The 21,590-nt window shown below is 40.3% G+C and overlaps 2 protein-coding genes across 4 annotated transcripts; one reads left to right on the top strand and one right to left on the bottom strand.

Annotated features, from left to right (window-relative positions):
• Positions 1–4,285: 4,285 nt before the first annotated feature.
• LOC135105163 (uncharacterized) lies at positions 4,286–10,966 on the bottom strand. 2 transcript variants are annotated; one of them, XM_064013224.1, is made up of 9 exons: positions 10,828–10,965; positions 8,817–8,893; positions 8,154–8,184; positions 7,362–7,513; positions 7,084–7,215; positions 6,795–6,867; positions 6,299–6,513; positions 6,053–6,205; positions 4,286–5,910 (listed from the first exon to the last, which is right to left on the bottom strand). In XM_064013224.1, the coding sequence occupies exons 1-8, from the start codon at positions 10,934–10,936 to the stop codon at positions 6,053–6,055; spliced, it is 942 nt and encodes a 313-aa protein (XP_063869294.1). In that variant the 5' UTR covers positions 10,937–10,965; the 3' UTR covers positions 4,286–5,910. The 2 variants fall into 2 exon arrangements, with proteins under 2 accessions (XP_063869294.1, XP_063869295.1); XM_064013225.1 differs by having other exon boundaries at positions 4,286–6,205; positions 10,828–10,966.
• A 555-nt stretch (positions 10,967–11,521) lies between these two features.
• Positions 11,522–19,094, top strand: LOC135104702 (uncharacterized). 2 transcript variants are annotated; one of them, XR_010270496.1, is made up of 6 exons: positions 11,522–12,461; positions 16,000–16,351; positions 16,632–16,746; positions 17,009–17,186; positions 18,292–18,359; positions 18,509–19,094. XR_010270496.1 is itself a non-coding variant. In XM_064012223.1 (4 exons), the coding sequence occupies exons 2-4, from the start codon at positions 16,232–16,234 to the stop codon at positions 18,541–18,543; spliced, it is 333 nt and encodes a 110-aa protein (XP_063868293.1). In that variant the 5' UTR covers positions 11,522–12,461; positions 16,000–16,231; the 3' UTR covers positions 18,544–19,094. The 2 variants fall into 2 exon arrangements, 1 of the variants encoding a protein (XP_063868293.1); XM_064012223.1 differs by lacking the exons at positions 16,632–16,746; positions 18,292–18,359.
• Positions 19,095–21,590: the final 2,496 nt, after the last annotated feature.

Below are 21,590 nucleotides of genomic sequence, written 5' to 3'. Positions count from 1 at the left end.
AAAAAGTCAAGTAAGTTTGGTTGAAGAAAATTGAAGATAACAGACAACGTGATCAATCCTCATCTTCCTCCTCCTCCTCACTCCTCCCTCCTCCTCCTCGTTCGACCCCACGCATTCAGCATCCAGGAATCTGGTATACTGGCAAATAGAAAGGAATGTGTACCGTGTGTGTGTGAGTGTGTGTGTGTGTGTGTGGTTGTGTGTGTGTGTGTATGTGTGTGTGTAGTGCGTGTCGAAGAAAACGTGTGAGTTAGGCGTATGGTTAAAATTACTTGGTTGAATCTCTCTCTCTCTCTCTCTCTCTCTCTCTCTCTCTCTCTCTCTCTCTCTCTCTCTCTGTACCGGGTAGAGTGGGGATTCAAATTACAGAGTAAACACGAGGTGGGAGGGTTCTGCTTGGGCGGCCTGAAGGAGGTAGGAGGGGCTGGGGAAGAGGGGGGAGAGGTGGAGGGGGGAGGTGGGAGGAGAGGGGTAGAGTGGGTGGTGGGGGAAGGGGGAGGAGATTAAAAGAGAAAGAAAGGGAGAAAGAGAAAGAGGAGAAAAAAGTTTTTGGCGTTCTTGTCAATCAACTCTGGAGAATGAGGAAGGAGAGGAGGAGGAGGAGGAGGAGGAGGAGGAGGAGGAGGAGGAGGAGGAGGAGGAAGAGGAAGTAAGAAATACAAATAACAGGAGAATAAAGCGAATAAGACAAAACAAGAAGTTGAAAAGCAACAACAACAACAACAACAACAACAACTACTACTACTACTACTACTACTACTACTACTACTACTATTAAACTATTACTGCTACCTCATGTTTACTGTTAATATTACTATTACTTTTAACACAATGCAATTAATACATAACAGAAGTAGCATTAACAGTAGACGTAGAAATAATAATAATAATAACAATAATAATAATAATAATAATAATAATAATAATGATAATAATAATAATAATAATAATAATAATAATAATAATAATAATAACAATAAACCCACAATTAACTCTTTTAGCTATGATCCTCTCTCACCCTCTCCCTCTCCCTCTCCTCTCCCTCTCCCTCTCCCTCTTCCTCTCTTAGTACAGTAGCCTGCCCCTGGGTGGTCTTCCTCCCTCCCCCCTGCCCCTCGCCCCTTCACTCGTCCCTCTCATCCATTCATTGCCAACCCTACCCCCCCTCCTTCCTCTCAGGCCACATCCCCCTCCCCCTCTTCCACCCTCCTCTTCTTCTTCTTCTTCTTCCTTATTGATGATGCTTGCGTCGTTGTTGTTTTTTATGTTGTTGTTGTTGTTGTTGTTGTTGTTGGTGGGTGGTGAGTGGTGGTGGTGGTGGTGTAATTATTATTATTATTATTATTATTATTATTATTATTATTATTATCATTATTATTATTATAGGATTTGTTGGCAGAAATAAAATGTGTGTGTGTGTGTGTGTGTGTGTGTGTGTGTGTGTGTGTGTGCGTGTGTGTGTGTGTATTTACTCCCTTGTACTTATTTGCATTCATGTGTTTATGCAAATTATAATCTCTCTCTCTCTCTCTCTCTCTCTCTCTCTCTCTCTCTCTCTCTCTCTCTCTCTCTCTCTCTCTCTCTCTCTCTCTCTCTCTCTTTCTCTCTCTCTCTCTCTCTCAAGACCGATAGATTAAAGAAGAAGCTAGGAAAGGATAATCATAGCAGAGAGAGAGAGAGAGAGAGAGAGAGAGAGAGAGAGAGAGAGAGAGAGAGAGGAGAGAGAGAGAGAGAGAAGTAGTAGTAGTAGTAGTACTAGTAGTAGTAGTAGCCTTATTAGCAGTAGGGATGGGGAGGGCCATATTAAAGAGGGAGGGGGAGAGAGAGGGGGGACAGGAGGATACCACTATATTATCCCAAAACGGAGGTGCTTGAATTACTGCTTATTTTTCCTTCCTCTCCTCCTCCTCTCTCTCTCTCTCTCTCTCTCTCTCTCTCTCTCTCTCTCTCTCTCTCTCTCTCTCTCTCTCTCTCTATCGTTATGGGCACACTGTAGAGACTTTCTTCGTGACCAGTCGAGAGAGAGAGAGAGAGAGAGAGAGAGAGAGAGAGAGAGAGAGAGAGAGAGAGAGAGAGAGAGAGAGAGAGAGAGAGAGAGAGAGAGATTACTGCTTTCCCTCTCTCTCTCTCTCTCTCTCTCTCTCTCTCTCTCTCTCTCTCTCTCTCTCTCTCTCTCTCTCTCTCTCTCTCTCTCTCTCTCTTACTAAAATAACACGCAGACACTCATGCGCACACACACACACACACACACACACACACACACACACACACTGGAGTTTCTCCTTCATGCAAGCTAAGTAGGAAATGGTGAAATGAACGCTACATGAAAGAGAGAGAGAGAGAGAGAGAGAGAGAGAGAGAGAGAGAGAGAGAGAGAGAGAGAGAGAGAGAGAGAGAGAGAGAGAGAGAGAGAGAATCAAAACTGAATAATCAAATAAACCAGCATAATGAAAAGGCAAACATGATGATTATAAATACATTCTCTCTCTCTCTCTCTCTCTCTCTCTCTCTCTCTCTCTCTCTCTCTCTCTCTCTCTCTCTCTCTCTCTCTCTTAGATAATGCAATATGCTGTGTTGAAGTCTCTACAAACTTCCCTACCGGTTCGATTCCAACACACACACACACACACACACACACACACACAGCAAGAGAGTTTCCTTAATTCATGTGAGGTATAAGACTGTGAGCTGCTAAATGAATGTTGCATGGTCGCTCTATGTTTGCTGTCAATGGTAAGTCACTTGATCTGCCAGCTCTTTAGTAACAGTACCTGATGAGCGGTGAACTCTTACCAGACCAGACAGAAATACGAGACCCTGCTGAGTGAGGCATTGTTTGCAGATCAGATAGGAATAACAGAATCTCAGAAGTGACACAGATTTCGAGCACACTAGACAGTGGCACAACACACGTTTTCACCGAACAATTGCACATTCATTCATCACAACAAGACATCAATACAAACCATACACACTTGATTCACTTCCCTCCCGTGCACGCTCGGCTCCCCACTCCCCGACTAGCGAACTCAGATATGCGTGTTAAGCACCAACTCTTTTGCCCTGCCCATCAAATATCCACATTCACACCAGAAAGGAATAACAGACCCTGGTGAGTGATGCATTTTTACCAAACCAGAAGGAAATAACAGGACCTGACAAATGATACAGTCTTATACGTCAAAAAGAGCTGAAAATGAAGGTGAAATCGGTAGCCACAGTGGAGAGGCTCACCCATAAACACCCTCGCATGGGACAGCAGGTCTGATGCTGCTTGTTCCTCTTTTGCGTTCCTTTGTGATTCCACCCATAAACTGCGTCACGGCAGAGTGGAGATGCGAGACAAACAACGAACTGAGACAAGCTTATCTTAATTACTCCTCCCCGTGGCCTTATCTGCGCCTTTCCCACACTCCCCCCTGGCCTTGTCACCCCCGGGGAGAGTGGCTGGTCCTTCCTGTGGTCTGCGAGGCCTTCACACGGGCGAGGAAGAGTTAAGAGGCGGGGACGCACACAGCTACACTTCACCACCACACACAAGACTCTCAAACACGTAAAATTTAATCACTGTTAATCACTGTCTTCAAATATAACTTACATGTATACTGAATAGAAAATGTTAAACTAGTTCATATATACTCACAGTGAACACAGGTTTTGGGAATATGAGTTTTAACAGTTTTCGATAATGTTGCATCTAATCATTATCACTGGTAGTTTTTTTTTTTTTTTCAAATATAAGTTACATTTGTACTGAATAAAAAAAAAATGTTACAATATTTCATATATACTCACACTGAAAACACGTAAACAACGAGAATATGGGTCACAATTTTTTTTTTCACAGTATTCTTACATTCACACTTATTGAAGGCAGTTTACTAATGAAATTCACATGTGTATTTGATCAACATAAAAAAAATGAAATAAATAAATAAAAGTATTTTGATGTATAAATAACAAGTTTGCAAAATCACTCTATTATATCATTCATGACCCAGCTTGATGTTTCCAGTCACGCCACAGATGACCAGTATGAAAACTGCGTATACTGATGCAAAAAAAAAAAAAAAAGAACAAACAAATAAATAATAATAATAGATAGGAACAACAACAACAGCAAAGGAAACGGATCCCAAACAAATGCGCATATTCATCACAAACTATAATTGAAGATCTAAAGATTCCTGACCATTTAAGTTCCTTGCCTAATACACACAGAATCAACTACTTTCAGACCCTTATTCTGAAACGCTTTGCTCTCTCACCATGACTATTTTCAAAGGCCACAGAGACGATTAGCCGGGTTCTCAGGACTGTTTCTCCAGTTACTGATGTAGAAATCTTGTTAATCTGCCACTAATACCGTAAAAACGCCCTTGAAGGCACGAGTCACTTCAAATACGAGTAGAGCCTTTCGAATGCAGTTGAGATGCGGCGCAGAAGTGTTTCAGAATATCCTTAGACTAATAATATCCTTAATATCCTTAATATACTTAGACTAATATTACATTTAATACCTAAATTTACAACTTCCGAGACACTATTCTCGTTGTGAACTCTCTTTAATGGTATTGTAACATAAAAGGACAAAATTAACTTTCTGCTTCCCTTCACTAATAGACAGATATTTCCTCTAATACCTTTAACTTTTGAGCCACTGTTCTTAGAGTAAACTCTTCTGAATAGTTTTATAGCGTAAGACAAAATCATCTTTCTAGTTTCCCTCTATTCTCTCCTGTGTCTCCATGCAAACAGTCTTTACAGTGCTAGGAAGGTTTAGGAGAGGTGGTCATAGCAGCAGCAGGGATAGACTACCACAGCGAGGAACATGTCGGCTGTCACTGCCCAGGCTGCCGCGAGTCTCCAAACACACGGCGAGGGGAGACCTCCAGTGGATAGTTACGATACTCGCTCGCTAATCTAAAAGATGGCCTTAGCAGTAATAGGGTTAAACTACCAAAGCAAAGCATCAGGAGAGTCTTGCTTATCGCTGGTGAGGCTGCCACGGGTGTCTACAAGCACAGTGTGTACGAGGGGGCACTTCCAGTGTATAGTTAAAGTAATCGTTCGCTAATCTAAAAACTGGCAACCTCTTCACTGCGATATTAATAATCTACTGCACTAAAAGAGCCGCACAAACTTTCCGCAAGCACCGACAAGATAGAAAAGTGATTAAAATAATAAGTTTTTTCATCATCTAGCCAGTATAATGTTCAGACCTTCCTGTGGAACTTGAAGAAATATCTCAGAGTGGCTGGTGATTAAGAGGACTTCAGCTCTTACGTGCACGCCTGGCCAGAGGACGAGCAACGCTTCCTATTCAGACCATGAGTCATATGGCGTGAAAGAGTTAACGCTCCTGAAATATTACGTACAACACAAGTGAACAACTACCTTCAGTCATGTGTCATCGTACAGCTATCGTAGAGTACGGCTATTCATTCTGCCCATCTATTCTATTTACTGAGATAAATAAAAATGCTGGGATCACACGAGGATCAGCCATCGTAGCTGCTTTAAGGATGAGGAATGTGATGTTCGGTCACTTAGCTCGAGTCAGATTAGAACATGCTAGGATAGCCAAACGCAATACAGTATTATCCTGGGTATCCCTAACAATGGCTGGATGGATGAGTTTCATGAGGTCCAAAGACTTTCACACAGACATAGCGCATTACAACAGTTTTACATCCACGCGCTGCCTCGTCGCGTTATCCCGAGGAGGCGGTAACCCGCGAGACACAAGCAGTGGCGGTGCAGGAGTGAGCGGCAGACACATGCAGTGCGGACAGGGGCGGTACACGACAAAGAGGGTCACCACCCTCCACAGGTGTGTACAGGTGAAACGCCCACTCACCATTTGCCACGCGTGATTGACTGGTGACAGTAAGTCCACCATGTGTGTTCCTGTGGCAAATAGTCTTTTTACTACTACTACTACTACTACTACTACTACTACTACTATATTATTACGAGTATTACTATATGCATTAGTATTAATATGAATGCTACTATCATCACTACCACCTACACCACCACCTGGTCCCACCTAGGGCGCGGTTGGCCTGCCCTTGGGCATCATGAGCCAGGTGTGCACGCGGTCGAACAGGTAGGGCATAAGTGTGTTGTGCACGGTGCAAGTATACAGCCCGGCGTCCTTCGGCTCCATCTCAAGCACCAACAAGTCCCCGGAAGGCTGGACCTGCAGGAGGACGGGGAAGGAGACGGGGCAGGTCACTCAGGCGTCATGACATCAGCGCCGCAGCTTGTGTTCTCACCCTGCTACTGTCCTCACCTGATACTTGTGGCCGTTGAAACCAGGCACGAGTCGTTTGTCGCGGAAGTACCAGGTTGTGGTAGTGTTCACGCCTCGCTCCAGCACGCGGCACGGCAGCAACACACTCTCGCCGTGCTTCCCTTGTGCGCGGCGGGCGTACTGCCAAATACGAGGGATCTGCTCCACTCTCCTATGGCCCAGGTAGCAGCTCAAAGCGGGGTTTGCTCTGTCCCCTGAGGTCAGGTACAGGACACAGGATCATGTTGTGAAACACTTCTGCGCCGCACCTCCATTACATTCAAAAGGCTCTAGTTGACATTACAAGGGTGTTTTTACGGTTCTAGTGATAGATTACAGATTAACAAAATTTCCATATTATCAATAGGAGAAACACTCTTAAGAACGAAAGGAAGAAAGAAAACAATAGTTCATAATAGCATGTTACTGAAACGTTGAGAAACAGAAATCATTATCACACACACACACACACACACACACACACACACACACACACCTGTAAGGATGACGGTAAAGTTGCGCGTGTAGACACGTCGTGAGGGCGTGGTAAGCTTCAGAGAGTAGTAACCCTGGAAGCAAGAATCACGTGATACGCTCGAAGAGGACCATACTGAACATGCAGGACAGGCTGACACAGACACAGACAGACAGACAGACAGACAGCGCTTTTAATAATGTGTATGATCTTAAGGAAGGTAATCGTCCACGCACGCGCACACACACACACACACACACACACACACACACACACACACACACACACACACACACACACACACACACACCTGGTTCTTGGAGGAGGCACAGTCTATATAAACATCTGTGGAAATATGCAAGTATGGAACACTTCGTCGGCGACCCTTTCTGGAGACAGCGACATCAGGCAACAGTGACAGGAAGCGTTGGGGCGCCTTAGTCTGGGGACAAGTGGTAATGAAGGGCGGTAGTAGCAGTAGTAGTAGTAGTAGTAGTAGTAGTAGTAGTAGTAGTAGTAGTAGTAGTAAAAATGACATTCTGAAGCCACAGTAAGGCAGTAACACAGTCAGCAGCACACAATACACACCTGCGGGAGGATCTGGTTCTCGTTCTTGAGCCACACGAGGGAGGTGCCGCTGGGGGCGTACATCTCGCAGGCCAGCATCGCGTCCTGGTTGGGCCGCAATAAGGCCACGCGCGGGGAGCAGGAGGCCGACCACTTCACCTCCTCAGCTAGCGCTGCGAGGAAGCGGCAATGCGGACTGTACTCTCAAAAGATCTCGATGTCTATACTCGACTAATTTTAACAGGCTTCGATGGAAGTAATCAGGGTTTTAAGTGAGTTTCCATAATGGTTAGTTCTCAAAAAATTTAATTATCTATGCTCGACAATTCTAACAGGCTCTGCTGGAAGTTGACAGGGTTTTAAGCGTGTTTTCTTGCTGCTAATGATAGTTTGATACATTTTATTCTCAAATAATTTCAGCGTCTGTGGTAGAAGTTGTCAGGGTTTTGAAAAGTGTTTTTATGATGCTAATGAGAATTTAACGGGGTTTCAGCATCATCAGTAGGAAGAGCACCCATGGGAACCCGGATAATTCTTTGGATAATGACCTTTGAAAAATTGTGTAATTATAGTCTAGACTCTAGAGTGTTTCAGAACGCGGGTCTTAGCAGCAGTGTGCGTCACCGTGGCCTCGCTGCACGGTGCTGTCACTTAAATGAATCCATCCTGAAGGGCCTCTCGGAAATGAATGGCGTTATAAAATACAATACTTTATCCTAGAAGCTTAAAGAAAACGATGATCTTAACCAACAAAGAAAACTATCCACGTAGGTGTTTGGCTTCAGGGATAAGTGAGGAAGTGTTAATACTCACGACTCAGTCTTGGTGAGGGTGAGGCGTTTTGCTGTTGGGAAAAGAGAAATGTTTACTAGTCTATCCATAATCATAAAACAATATAGCAACTTAAGTATTGACTCCCTAAATTATTCCTCATGATAACGAAGACACCGTATTGATACTGCAGTGCATCTATCCACAAGTTTAATGCAATATACACGGCAACCTGGGTACTGACTCTGAAACAGTGGTTGTCAAACTGCGGGTCATGATGCCCAAAGGGGTCATGAACCTTTTTCTGGGGATCATGGAGGATCCAACTTGTATAAAAAAATAAATAAATAAATAAAATGCAAACACATAATTCTCATTAAAATATCTGATAAAATCAATCACTTAATAAGCATTAATAAACATTGATAAACATTAATAAACATTGTTTTATTGCTCTCTCGTAATTAATCTTTTAAATACATCTGCGCCATTGAAAATAAGTGCATTTTTAGAAGGCTTATAAAGGGAAAGTCATGGTAGGTTTGGTACTACTGAAAGGGGTCACGCACTGGAGAAGTTTGGGATACATTGCTCTAAAAATATACCTAATAATGAAGACACCTTGTTATTACTACAATGCGTCTATCAACAGCAGCAATCGCTGCCCATAACACTGACGCGAGACATGCAGCACAGATGGCTCACCTTAGCCTTAGCTGACGTCCCCCGCGCAGCCAGCTGGAGCAGTAGCAAGGACAAAGCAGGGAAGATCATCGGACCACCTGCCTCGCCCACACCGCCAGGAGAAAAATAATAAAGGAAACATCAGTCAGATATAACAAATAAGAACAATGAAATATGCATACATACGTACTTATATTTTATGATTTGTCTGTCTGTATGACTCTGAGCTAATCTCTCAGTATATGGACTACCAGCAACGTTCTCTCACCACCACATAAGGGAGCCTCGTCCAGCTCGCCACCCACCACCCCACGCTCCCTTCCTCCCTCCCCAGCATCAGTGTACCGTCTCGGTGCTGCTGCTAATCATGCACACAACATTACTCGTACAAAGCTTCTCCCTTCTCTCAGCAGCGCTGCGCCTCTTCTTGTTCGTTATCAGTGTTGCGTCACCAGACTCACCTCATTACTCACCGAGACTGCTCCTCCCTCCCGCCATCACTGTCACCCCACCCAGCCTGTCTGACTTGTTAACGCCATGCCCTTTTTCATTTCTTTATCTACAAGAGAAATGAACCACTAGATACATACACTAGCCACTACACATACCACATACCACATACCACTAGATACATACACATGAACCACTAGCGTATACACTAGAATCCAGACGCTACTATGTACTTGTCTACCTATTCTGCCACGTGTGGGTAGATGAAGTAAAAGATAGATACAGAAAAATGTATAGACAAATTTATATGCATCTTACCAACAGACTTTCATTTACATTTCTAAGAGCGGCGTCCGTATGACTGTTTGTCAGTCAACGCAGTGATGAAGACGAATTTGGTATTAAAACTTACGAGGCCAACGAATGCGAGAAGGGGAAAAAATAAAAAGTGAAATAAAAAAAAAAATTCAGCAAGGAGAGAGAGAGAGAGAGAGAGAGAGAGAGAGAGAGAGAGAGAGAGAGAGAGAGAGAGAAACTATTCACGAGAGACAGAGAAACAAAACAAAGACTGGTTTGTGAATTACTTCCCAGACTCAGCGCGCGCTTCACGTATCAGGGAGGCTAAAACGGGAAGAACTGACCAGATAAGAATTGCATCACCATTTGTCGATCTGTATGAATGCATTTCGACGCCATGATAACACACACACACACACACACACACACACACACACACACACACATATTAGACGCTGACGTAGAGGCGGGCCTGACGCATTATCTGAGGCGACAGGTAGGGCGTGTTAGGGAGCTGGGTGTGAAGAGAGGCTGGCAAGGCGGACGACACACAGGAAAGTAGGAAAGGAGGCAGGGCAGGACACGAGGCAATGGCGGGAAACAACATTATAGAAGATGAAGGAGTATACGGTGTGTGTGTGTGTGTGTGTGTGTGTGTGTGTGTGTGTGTGTGTGTGTGTGTGTGTGCGCGCGCGTGTGTGTGTGTGTACGTCAGATTTTTTGGATTTTTTTTTCTATTACTTTGGCAACTTCCTTTGAAAACGTGGAAATCACACAGGAATACAGGTGAGGGGGAGGATGAGGAGGAGGAGGAGAGGTGAGTGGGGATCCTCCTGCCTTAAGACCACAGTTGTGCTCTGTTCATTTCAAACCGTATGAAAACAAGACAACAACAACAACAACAATGGTAATAATAATAATAATAATAATGATAATAATAATGATAATAATAATAATCATAATAATAATAATAATAATAATAATAATAATAATAATAATAATGTTCAGGAGTAACAGCTTGGTCCCTGTGCTTTACCATGTCTTCCCTTCACCACAACTCTCGCCTCACAAATCTTTGAGGTTCGTATGCAAATTTTGGTGAGGCAGATATTGTCAGAAATTCGCCACTGTAAACATGTCTTGGGTCACTATTAAATTACCTTCCTATAAGTATGTACACTTTCTTTAGCATATATTTTAGTTAAGAGTCTCATGATATTTATGATTATCTTACTGTTTACGCGTTAATTAGGTATAGAGCACACACACACACACACACACACACCTGGAGGGGACGGGCGGACAGGTGGCTGAGGTGAGATGTGGACAGTGCAGATCCTGGGACAAGAATGACGGGTCCTCGCAGCGCCTCGCCTTATAACAGCTTCGCACATCGCGACACAAGCCTGTGAAGTGTACAGGTAGAAAGAGCTCCCTTGCTGCTACGTACCACTTCCCCCTAAGCATCAGCTGGGAGTCACTAAACACTTCCCAAGTTATTCTTTTAATCGTGTGTGGGTGCGTGTGTGTGTGCGTGTATAGAAGTTCACTAGCAGTTGTGTTTTTTCAGTAGTTCTCTTTTTTTTCTTTTTCTTTTTACGCATCTTCCAGGTAACTTGGTTTTTAAGTATTGTCTCGGCAAACAGGTCGTATTAGTGCAGTACATGGCGTGAACAGTAACGAAGAAAACACGTCTTTATATTATCAGTACTGGTCGCCTGGGTGGGAATAGTGCCATGGTCTCCGCCCCTGAGCGCTGGTTAGGGTTAATTTGACACCCCTATTCGGCTTCATTGCTGCCAAGAAAGAGGCAGACAGGCAGACAGACAGAGAGCTCTTACTTATGTAGATGAACTTGTCGCTTTTCATAGGAGTCTTCTTCAATCACCGGAGGAGCTGACATTCTAAGCCCTTGTAAGCTCCGCCCATGTAATCACTGAAAAAACACGCCACATGTCACGGTGTCCTACACACACATCTGTACGTGACATTCCTGTTAGTTTATTTCTTTGGTGGTTGTTTTTCTTCTGTTTTAATATTTTTTCTATTGTTTATTTATGTTTTGTCCCTTGTTTCTTTGTTCGATGGTAATTTAGTTATTTATTTTTTTGTAGAACGTCAGTAAAACATAAGGGAAAATCTGCCCTCCGTCCTGTAATATTTGGGAAAATGTTAGGCTTTGTAGGATATCTCGTCTTACCTCTCGCGCTCCCTCCTTCCTAGGCATTGAAGAAGTGCAGGAAATTCGAAGGTTTATAAATGCACTGGTGTGTGTATGTGTGTGTGAGTGTTATTGCTAGTTATCTCTCTCTCTCTCTCTCTCTCTCTCTCTCTCTCTCTCTCTCTCTCTCTGTCAGTAGTTGCACAGGTCTTCAAGGGTATTTTTACGGTTTTAGTGACAGATTAACAACATTTCTACATTAATAACAGGAGAAACACCATTGAAAACCCTGATAATCATCTTTATAGCTTTGAAAAACAGTCGTGAGGAGAGAGAGAGAGAGAGAGAGAGAGAGAGTAGGAGCATTTCAGTTGAGCCTATTCTGCCCTGGTTCGTGTTTGCTGCGGTGACACGGTGCCGCACTGAGTGAAGATTGCGTTCATAATTACTTATCGGGGGTGGAGTGGGAAAAGGAGAGTCAGGAAGTGAGGATATTTATATTATTTGACATATTATTTGATAGCATGTCAACTTTTGTGTGTGTGTGTGTGTGTGTGTGTGTGTGTGGGTGGGTGTTGGATCAGTGACAGGTGGCGCTGGGGAGTTACCACGGCGAGCGGCTGGCTGGCTGCAGTGTTTTGGTCAGCACTGGTCAGTCTTGCCCTACACGCTCTATTAACCAGTGTTTCCGTCTTCCCGACACCTTCTTCCTGCACCAAGCACCGTCAAGCATCACCAGAGAGGCACGAGTACGTAAGGTGAGTCCAGCGGGGCCAGTCTCTCCTCAGTCAGCCTTACTGCCTTCACAACACCCTAATCCTCCCTGTAGTGTCTTGTATTCGTTTATTTAGGATTCATTATTCGTTATTTAGTTTTTTTAGGGGTTAATTATTTATATTTAGGTTTTGTTTACGTCTGAGTCTGGAAAGAGTTGGAAATTTATTCAAATATTTAATATTCGCCAATATGTAAACAAGCCATCAGCTGTTATTAGCCATTATTTGCCTCGTCTCTCACTTATTGTAAGCCTAACATATCATAAAATGGATCCACATGTCTAGCCTTCATATCCGCTGGTCAGATATATCCGTCATTGCCTGGTTTTGGTGTTATATAGGAATAAATAAGGCAACATGGCCGCCGGCTCCCCCACTGAGGTCGCCGCCGAGGGCCGCCATGAGACTGGCACCTGTTCCGGCTTGTTGGTTCCAATATTTTTTTTTTATTTTTCTGAATTAATTTATTTGGCTTGTATAGTAAGATTTTATGGTTTCTAAAAATATTTCGTTGCTTTTGAAGTGTATTTCTTGCTTCAGTTAAGTAAATGTGCTGAATTTGGTGTTGTTTTTTATGTAAATAAGGGGCAGTTTGTACGGTGAAATTTACCCAGCCTGGTTTTTGGCTTTTTTATTTGAGGCTTTAATGAAGATTTTATTGCTTCAAAAAATCGTTTATGATTTTTAAACTATGTTGCTTTCCTGTTGAGTTAAGTATGTGGAATTTGAATAGGCTTATTGTCCTGTTGAAAGTGGTGATTTTGTCATTTTTTAGCTTCTTTATTTTTTTATTGTAGCTTGTAACTAAGTGTGCATTATTTTAAAAAATAGTTCAGATTTTTTAAAATGTTTTTTTACCAGTGTAAAGTGGAATAGGTGGACTTTTCAGTGTTTTAAATGGTGTCAAAATTTCCAACACTTTTTCCATATTTCACATAATATTTCTTTATAACTACTGAGACTGGAGGTGTTTTGATATTGTGAATATTAATCAAAGTAATTGTCAAGTCAGAATATATAATGCATTCGAGCCTAGCTTCATTTTTTCTATGGGTCAATTTCAAAATGAAATACGTTACGTACGTATGGCAGCGGGGCGCCGGCACCTCGCCTGTGACGTCATCAAGGATTCGGGACCCGGTCTGCTCCAGTGTCTCCTCAATATTTACCGTAATTTCCAGTGTTTTCCAAGTGTTTCCAGCTGTTTCTAAAGTCAGGCGTGTAGATAGTTGTAGTAGAAGGAAGAAAATAAGAGAAATGAAAGAGGAGAAGGAAGAAATACAAAGAAATGGAGGAGGAGGCAAAACAGGTAAACAATATTTAGCTTAGTTTCCCTTGCTGTGCTGCAGTTCTCTGTAATATTTGGTGTGTTTTAGGTGTTTAGGGTGTATGTAGGAATGTTGTGGGGTGTTTAGAGTGTGTTTTGGTGCTGTTTAGGTGTGTTTTGGGTGTATATTTGCTGTTATCATTGTGTTTTGGGTGAATTTTTGGTGTTTTAAATGTGGTTTAGGATGTTTTTAGTTATATTGTAAGTGGTTTGAGTCTTGTGGGGTGTTTGGAGTATATTGTGGGATGTTTTTGTGTGTTATGGGTGTGTTTGGGGGTATATTGAGGTGTAGTGAGTTTGTTTTTGGGTTTATTTTCTGTTTTAAGTGTTTCGGTGAGTTTGAGTGTGTGTGTCAAGTCTTTTGAGGTGTATTTGATTGTGTGCAAGTAGTTTTGGGTCTTTAAGGGTGTGTTTGTGGCGTGTTTGTAGTGTTGAGTGTTGCTTTAAGTGTGTTTTGGATGTTTTGGGTGTGTTTGATGAGTTTTGGGGTGTTGTAGTGTATTTTGGGTGTTTTAAATCTTTTGAGTGTATTTGGATGAGTTTTAGGTATACTGGGGTGCTTTGAGTGTGTTTTGGATAAATTTAGCATGGTTGGGGTGGGTTATTTGGATGTTTTTAGATGTTACGGGGTGTTTTGAGTGAATATTCAATATTTGGTTGTGTTTAAGTGAGTGTAGTGGTGTATTTTGGGGTGTTGTGATGTGTTTTGGTTGTGTTTTGGATGTTTTGAGTGTATTTTGAGTGTGTTTTGGCAAGTTTTGTTGCATGTAGGGATGTTGAGTGTTATATATATATATATATATATATATATATATATATATATATATATATATATATATATATATATATATATATATATATATATATATATATATATATATATATATAATGGGAAGGCAATGAGAAGAGGGACAAAAGAACATGGGATGCACCGCCTGTGTTCATACCGGGATCTGATGTCAGTTCTTGTGAAGGGCCAGAATGCATATTCCTGAAGTCTGGAAGGAGTCGTCTGCCAGCCTGTATGGACACTAGGCTGTAGCTCCAAAACTAACTGTAGGATTCTCTCTAAAATAGTCTCATTGAGATTCTCGCACAAAATTACCTATACGTAACAATCTAACCTAACCTAACCGCTACAAGAGTAAATGGGCCGAAACATTACCAGACTTCGGGAATATGCCTCCAGAGGGATACGGGTTAAGGTCGCTTCACACACATCAGTGCTGTATTCGTTCCGTGCTGTTCAGTGCTTCAGTGTCAGTAAAAAAAAAATTCACCATTTCGGAATTCAGCGGAAGCATTTACACACGTCCGGCGAAGTACCGTGTTTTGACTGAAGTGATTGTTACGTCTCCGTTCCGTGAAATGGAATATCGTCGTCACTGGTATTTTAAAAATTTTCACGGATGTCGGACAAGTGTTTGAAATAAAATAGAAGAAATTGAAATGGTGATAAATACTCTTTTTAATTGATGTAATTAATCACATTGTACATTATACTTACCACAACACACCACATCACACCACACCACATCATAACACACCACACCATACCACACCACACCACACATCACTGAGCAATGTCATCAAACAGTTTTTGGACATTCTTAAGTACTGGAAAATTTTTGTTTCATCATTAATTAATTCCTCGTACAGAGTAGCAAAATCTCCTTCAGTTTCTCTTTTTCTTCCACGTTTCATGTACCCACTTTTCTTTTCTTTATTTTTTGTTAAGCAAGCATCTTGCTCTTCATCAAGAATTATGACAATCATAGCCAACTCCACGTCTGAAAGGATATGTGTGCATAGACGTCAAGAAAGCGACACTAAACCTATACGATACTAATACGGCACTGATAGGTGTGAAACCACCTTTGAGTGTACTATTCAGATACTGTACCAACTATCTGCCAATTTCACTGGGACAAAAGAACAATTAGGTGATTGTTAAGAAGAAGAACAATAATAATAATAATAATAATAATAATAATAATAGTAATAATAAAAGGAGTTAGGCCATCTATATAGTTAGCTAGATTGATATTATCATTATTATTGTTATCATCATTATTACATATCAAGGTATTGTGACATTATTATTAATAATATGTTATTATTATTATTATTATTATTATTATTATTATTATTATTATTATTATTGTTATTATTATTATCATTATCATATTTCAGCTATCCAACATCAGAACAGTATATGAATATGGCAAATGCTGTTTTGACATCATTTCCTGCCATCCTGAGAAACAGTGATCTCGAGGAGCATGAATTGCAGCTGCAATGGAAATTGCGCATCCAGCGCAAGTTTCAGAATTCAAGAAAGAGGTAGGATTCCTCAGTGACTGAGGTGACGTCAAGGAAAAAGAAGATCCCTTGCATAGCGCCAAAAGAGACTACGTGTCCACTGATGTATGGAGTAAAGGCTTACCTTCCACCAAGGCCCCATTCAGAAGATGATGAGTCATTAGAGAGACATAGACAGTGGCTTGCTCTACATTGGATGAAGAAAGATCCCGAGTTAGATAAGGTATGTGATATTTGTACGCTTGATTTATCTTTTTTATATTTCAGAGACTTCTTTACTGGTGTTGTTTAAAAATACCTGCTCTTATGTAAGCAATTTCAATGGTACTGGTGGATAGCCACTGAAAAATGATGCTCGTATATATATATATATATATATATATATATATATATATATATATATATATATATATATATATATATATATATATATGAGGGAGAGAGGGAGGCTGGCGGGACAGTCAACTTATGAAAACTAATTTTACTTTAATGATTTTCCTCAGGCTGAACGCCTCATGCAGTTGACACTCTCTGAGAGACGCAAAAAAAATAATCAATGGGAACATTCTTGTAGCAGAAATCCTGAACTTGTACCCGTGGATTCAGACTTTTGATGGCGTAAGTGTGTATATATGTACACTTTATGGATTTTGCTACACATTGTTACTAATTGTCAACTTTATTTGTAGGGCTATAATGTATATAGCTATTTATATTTTATAGTAGGTAATTGATATTTAACTACTGGTACTTCCATTCTCCCTCTCAGGCTCAAAGGCCTCAGTGATGGGAGATAAGCACTCATAACTAAGTACAGTTATTGCAGTTGCTCATCTCTGTAACCTTCACTTATAATTATTTGATGCTTATATCTTTACAGATAATCAAGGAGTTCCTGAGATTAGAACCACAAGTGGATGAACCAGACCCAAGAGTAGCAGTTTTGAAAGGGCTGGAGAAATATAGGCTCCCAATAATTGCCATTCTCAAAAAAAGAAAAGCAGTTCCTCTGTATATGGAAACCTTACTTGAACTCTATGACCACGATGAAAGTCAATGTGAGTAATGTCTAGTTCAACTTGTTCATTTCAGTAGCTGGTAGCAATTTAATATATGTATCTTTTCATCATTACCAATGCATCTTTCACTTTTATAAGCCTAGTATTCATGAAACTATGCTGCATGCAAAAACCAAACATTGTATTAAGCATGACCTATCTAACTGTAATGCTTGCACCAATTTCTATAAAGGTACTAATTTAATTGTTAAATTCCTGCTCTTCTATCAAATTTTTGGCTGAGTGCTATGGCTAAATAATTGTTTGCAGCATAAGTGATGTTAAAGATTTTAATAGGTGTAAAGCATCTCTCTCTCTCTCTCTCTCTCTCGTAAGGAAAGACATTATTTCTAGTGTAAATAAACCCAATAGGCTGTCCAATTTGAAATTTAAAATGTAAATATTATCAATCTTTTTAGAAATGTTAGCTGCATCCTCTTCCCTTGCAGTCCAATAAGACAGGTCACTAATTCGTGTGGAGATAGAATTCTTGGAGTCACCTTTGCCGGCACTAGCACAAGTGCAAACAGTCTGATAAATGTTTCTTCCATGGTTGTGATGAAGTTCAGGACTTCTCACACTGTTTTGGTGGATATGATGAGAAGAATCGGGAGTTCGGAACATCAGTGCGTTATGTCGGGGCATGTAGGTTCGGCTGGGGTTTTCTTTCTTTCTTTCTTTCTTTTTTTTTTTTCGATCAGTACTCATCATATTCTTATGAGGACTTGCTAGACAAAGCATTATTGCATTATGATATTACCCAAATAGTGTCTCAAGTAAAAAACATAACCGCGTACTCGTACAAAAGATTTGCTGCTGTGACACAAAGGACAAAAATCATTAGTATACTGGTCGTTCTGAGCATTCAATCAAAATGCTTGTCATTCATATAATTAGTAGAACCATCGAGGAGCTTTATTTTTGTTAATTCTTATGTGATAAAGCAATAATTACAGGAGACTTTTAAAAGATTGGTACTCAAATTAGTGGACTGTCCTATTGGATGTGATCATATCTTCACTTTTTCCTTACACAGTTAATTTTCTTTTGTTTATTTGATTTACTTATTATCATATTTATTTATATATTTATTTATTTGCACCAGATGCTTGCTTAGTTATATTGGGGTTACTTCACCTGCTTGGAGAAAGGAAAGACTCCATTTTTACTAAGGTTAAATTTCAGTACCTTTGATTTTAGAGTGGTGTGTATATATATTGAAATTTCTGAATATATTATCACCTTAAGATATACATCTACATATAAATTTTATTTTAATGTCAAAATGTTATTAATGTTTACACTATTATTTCTTCCTTAAGGTACCAGAAGAAGAACTAAGAACAGGGCAGTCTAGTGTGTATTTGATGGTGCACCTGTAGTTGAACCAACATGTATTTCTATGGCTGTAGTCTTATTGGTAGCAGGGCTTTGTGTTTAACATTGAACACCCAAAAAATTGTGAACATTTCCTCCGTTTCACAACATCCCATCTCTTAGGTATCAAGTATGACAAAGGTAACACTTCAAAAACAAGATCTCTACTTGTAAAACTCAATGAAGTAAAGACAGAATTGAGCTACAAAAATGCATAAATCTGCTTCCAAATATATTCAACTCCACACATAATGCCTCTCTCTCTCTCTCTCTCTCTCTCTCTCTCTCTCTCTCTCTCTCTCTCTCTCTCTCTCTCTCTCTCTCTCTCTCTCTCTCTCTCTCTCTCTCTCTCTCTCTCTCTCTCTCTCTCTCTGTCACACACACACACACACACACACACACACACACACACACACACACACACACTAGTCAATTACTAGTTAAAGATTAATCAGTGAAATAAATACATAACATTATGTTAATAAGTTTTCTAAAAGGGAAAGGAAATACTTATACTTTCCCTTCCCCCCAACCCAGTATTCATGAAATCTTACTGAATTGTTATCTTATGTTCTATATATATATATATATATATATATATATATATATATATATATATATATATATATATATATATATATATATATATATATATATATATATATATATATATATAATGAATGGAGAGTAGACACTCTCTCTCTCTCTCTCTCTCTCTCTCTCTCTCTCTCTCTCTCTCTCTCTCTCTCTCTCTCTCTCTCTCTCTCTCTCTCTCTCTCTCTCTCTCTCTCTCTCTCTCTCTCTCTCTCTCCAAATTGGGAAGTATTCTTCATGTACCATATGATGCATTTTTTTTTTTTTTTTTTTATCTATGTTATTGCAAGTGATACGTGAAGCTTCTTTATTACTGTTCTGAGCATTTCTGTAGATTTGTTTAGTTAGTATATCCCATAGAAATACTCATTTTCTTTTTTTGTGTGGCTTTAAAGGATTAATGGTGACATGGATATGATCTGGGTTAAAAGCTTGTACAAATAAGGTTAAATGTCTATTTTTGCACTGGTTGTTTCCCTAAGTTTCTTAAAAGTACTGTGATATAATGATTAGCAGTGGACTAATTAATTATTCTTTACAGGGTCTGTAACTCCTTACATTTAATTTATGTTAACTTTACTTACATATTTTTTCCTTTAGTTTATGAATGGGAGGAAGGTTTAATATTCATATCTTAAGAGATGCTTACTTTCTTTTCCACATTGCAAGTTTTAGTGATTAATACTCACAAATGTGTATTATTTACTTAATGGCTTGTCAAAACAGGTTGTTTTTGTGTTGCTTTTTTTTTTTCTCATGCTAGGATGAAGTGTTACTAATGGAGTTTATTTTTTACATCTGTTTTATATATCATTACAGTTTTGAGGGGAGCTTTCTGTTAAATGTTCAAGTGAAAAGCATATTATACTATAGATGATAAAAATTATAGTGTTTATTTTTTTTATTTATTTATTTTTTAATGCAATGAAATGGAGGGAACATTTAATTGTATATGAATATATTGAATTTATTACCTATTCTTTCCCTAACCTTGAGACAGCAGTAGCTAGCTGCTAGTATTAAAGGTACTAGTGATTCATCATCTGCCTAAGAAAGACTAACTAATTAGTCATTAAATTGACTAACCTATGATCCACTTTACTAATGTGGTTAGTAGAAGCAGTGAACAGTACGAAGGCATTAGTCAGATATATTTGAGTAAGACCATACTCAGGTTGAGTGCTCAGTTAGTCACAAATTGACTAACATTATGTTAGTCACTGTGACTAATGCTGTCACTCGTTCTAGATCCCATGGGTTTTACTAAGAAAAGTTAGTCAGCACGACTAACTTTGGTTTTGTGTGTACTGCGGGAGTGAAAACCGTCGCTCAGTTCATTCGTGAGGCGTCCCGCAGACTAATGCACCCCAAAGCATTTTTGAGGTATACAAAACGGAAAATGGAGACTCAGGCATCCTGTTGTGAGCATCTGATGGAGTGTTGGAAAGTTCTGAGGAAGGGTGAATGGAACTTTTAACTAATATTCTTAGCTGTTTTCATTCGGGGAAGCATGCGAGTAATGCCGGAAAGGGAGCAAATTTTCAGAGACGATAAGTTGCTAGATATTCCCAAAATCAAGGAGGCAGTAGTGTCACCTAAAGATATTTAAGTCACCAGGACCAGACAAAATTTATCCCGGAATATTAATGAATGCAAGAACGTTATCAGTCCGTTAGTTAACTTATTGAAAAATCATTAAATTCAGGAAAGGTGTCGTTAGTAAGGAGACAAGCAAATGTAACCCCCATCTTTACGAAAGGAGACAAAACATTAATATCAAACTATCGTGCAGTCTGCCTGACTTCAACTGACGGTATATGACTGAGCCTGTCAGTGCAAGAAACATTAGGAATCGTTTAGACAAGCAAAGACTGATGCAGGATTCACAGCATGGCTCCATTTCAGAACAACAGGGCAGGAGAAGAGGCAGAGACACCGTGGATGAGGTGAGTAAAGATCTAAAGAGAGGAAAATGACAACTTAGAAGAGAAGGGAAGGGGTCGCGGGGATGGGAGGCACTGAGGGAAGGAGGGACGAGAGGGGTGTTGGTGGCAAGGAAGGGGAGCGAACTAAAAGCTGCTAATTGAAAACGATCGAAAGGTGTCCATCTTGTATTACCTGTGTAGTAAAAACTCTCGGGGATACAAGAGGGTTCCTTCCCTTCCCCTCCCTCCCCCTCCGTCCCTTGTAGCAGTGTAAATGGGGAACTCAATGGCCGCCCCCACCCTTCCCCCTCCTTTCCTTTCCTTTTCCTCCCCCTCCTTCCGTAATGACAGTCAAAGAGGGACAAAGAGGAGGAAGAGAAAAGTAATCAAAAAAAATTGTGAAGTTAATTATTCACATGATAAGTAAAACCAGAGAGAGAGAGAGAGAGAGAGAGAGAGAGAGACTTAATTCCACGCCTCTTTCTCATTTTCCTATTGTCCTTGTTGT

The sequence above is a fragment of the Scylla paramamosain genome, chromosome 11, assembly GCF_035594125.1.
Source record: "Scylla paramamosain isolate STU-SP2022 chromosome 11, ASM3559412v1, whole genome shotgun sequence".
Taxonomy (NCBI): Eukaryota; Metazoa; Arthropoda; class Malacostraca; order Decapoda; family Portunidae; genus Scylla; species Scylla paramamosain.
Note: the sequence above shows the minus strand (reverse complement) of the source record. Positions and strands in the feature narration are given on the sequence as shown.

Bases quoted from the DNA above. Each gene is read 5' to 3' on its own strand.
- LOC135104702 (XM_064012223.1), top strand. From the start codon at position 16,232: ATGTATGGAGTAAAGGCTTACCTTCCACCAAGGCCCCATTCAGAAGAT. The intron at 16,352-17,008 runs GTATGTGATATT...ATATCTTTACAG, and splicing joins AAGATCCCGAGTTAGATAAG to ATAATCAAGGAGTTCCTGAG. The intron at 17,187-18,508 runs GTGAGTAATGTC...TTCTTCCTTAAG, and splicing joins TGACCACGATGAAAGTCAAT to GTACCAGAAGAAGAACTAAG.
- LOC135105163 (XM_064013225.1), bottom strand. From the start codon at position 10,936: ATGTGCGAAGCTGTTATAAGGCGAGGCGCTGCGAGGACCCGTCATTCT. The intron at 7,514-8,153 runs GTGAGTATTAAC...GCTTCCTCGCAG, and splicing joins ACCCTCACCAAGACTGAGTC to CGCTAGCTGAGGAGGTGAAG. The intron at 7,216-7,361 runs GTGTGTATTGTG...ACTTGTCCCCAG, and splicing joins AGAACCAGATCCTCCCGCAG to ACTAAGGCGCCCCAACGCTT.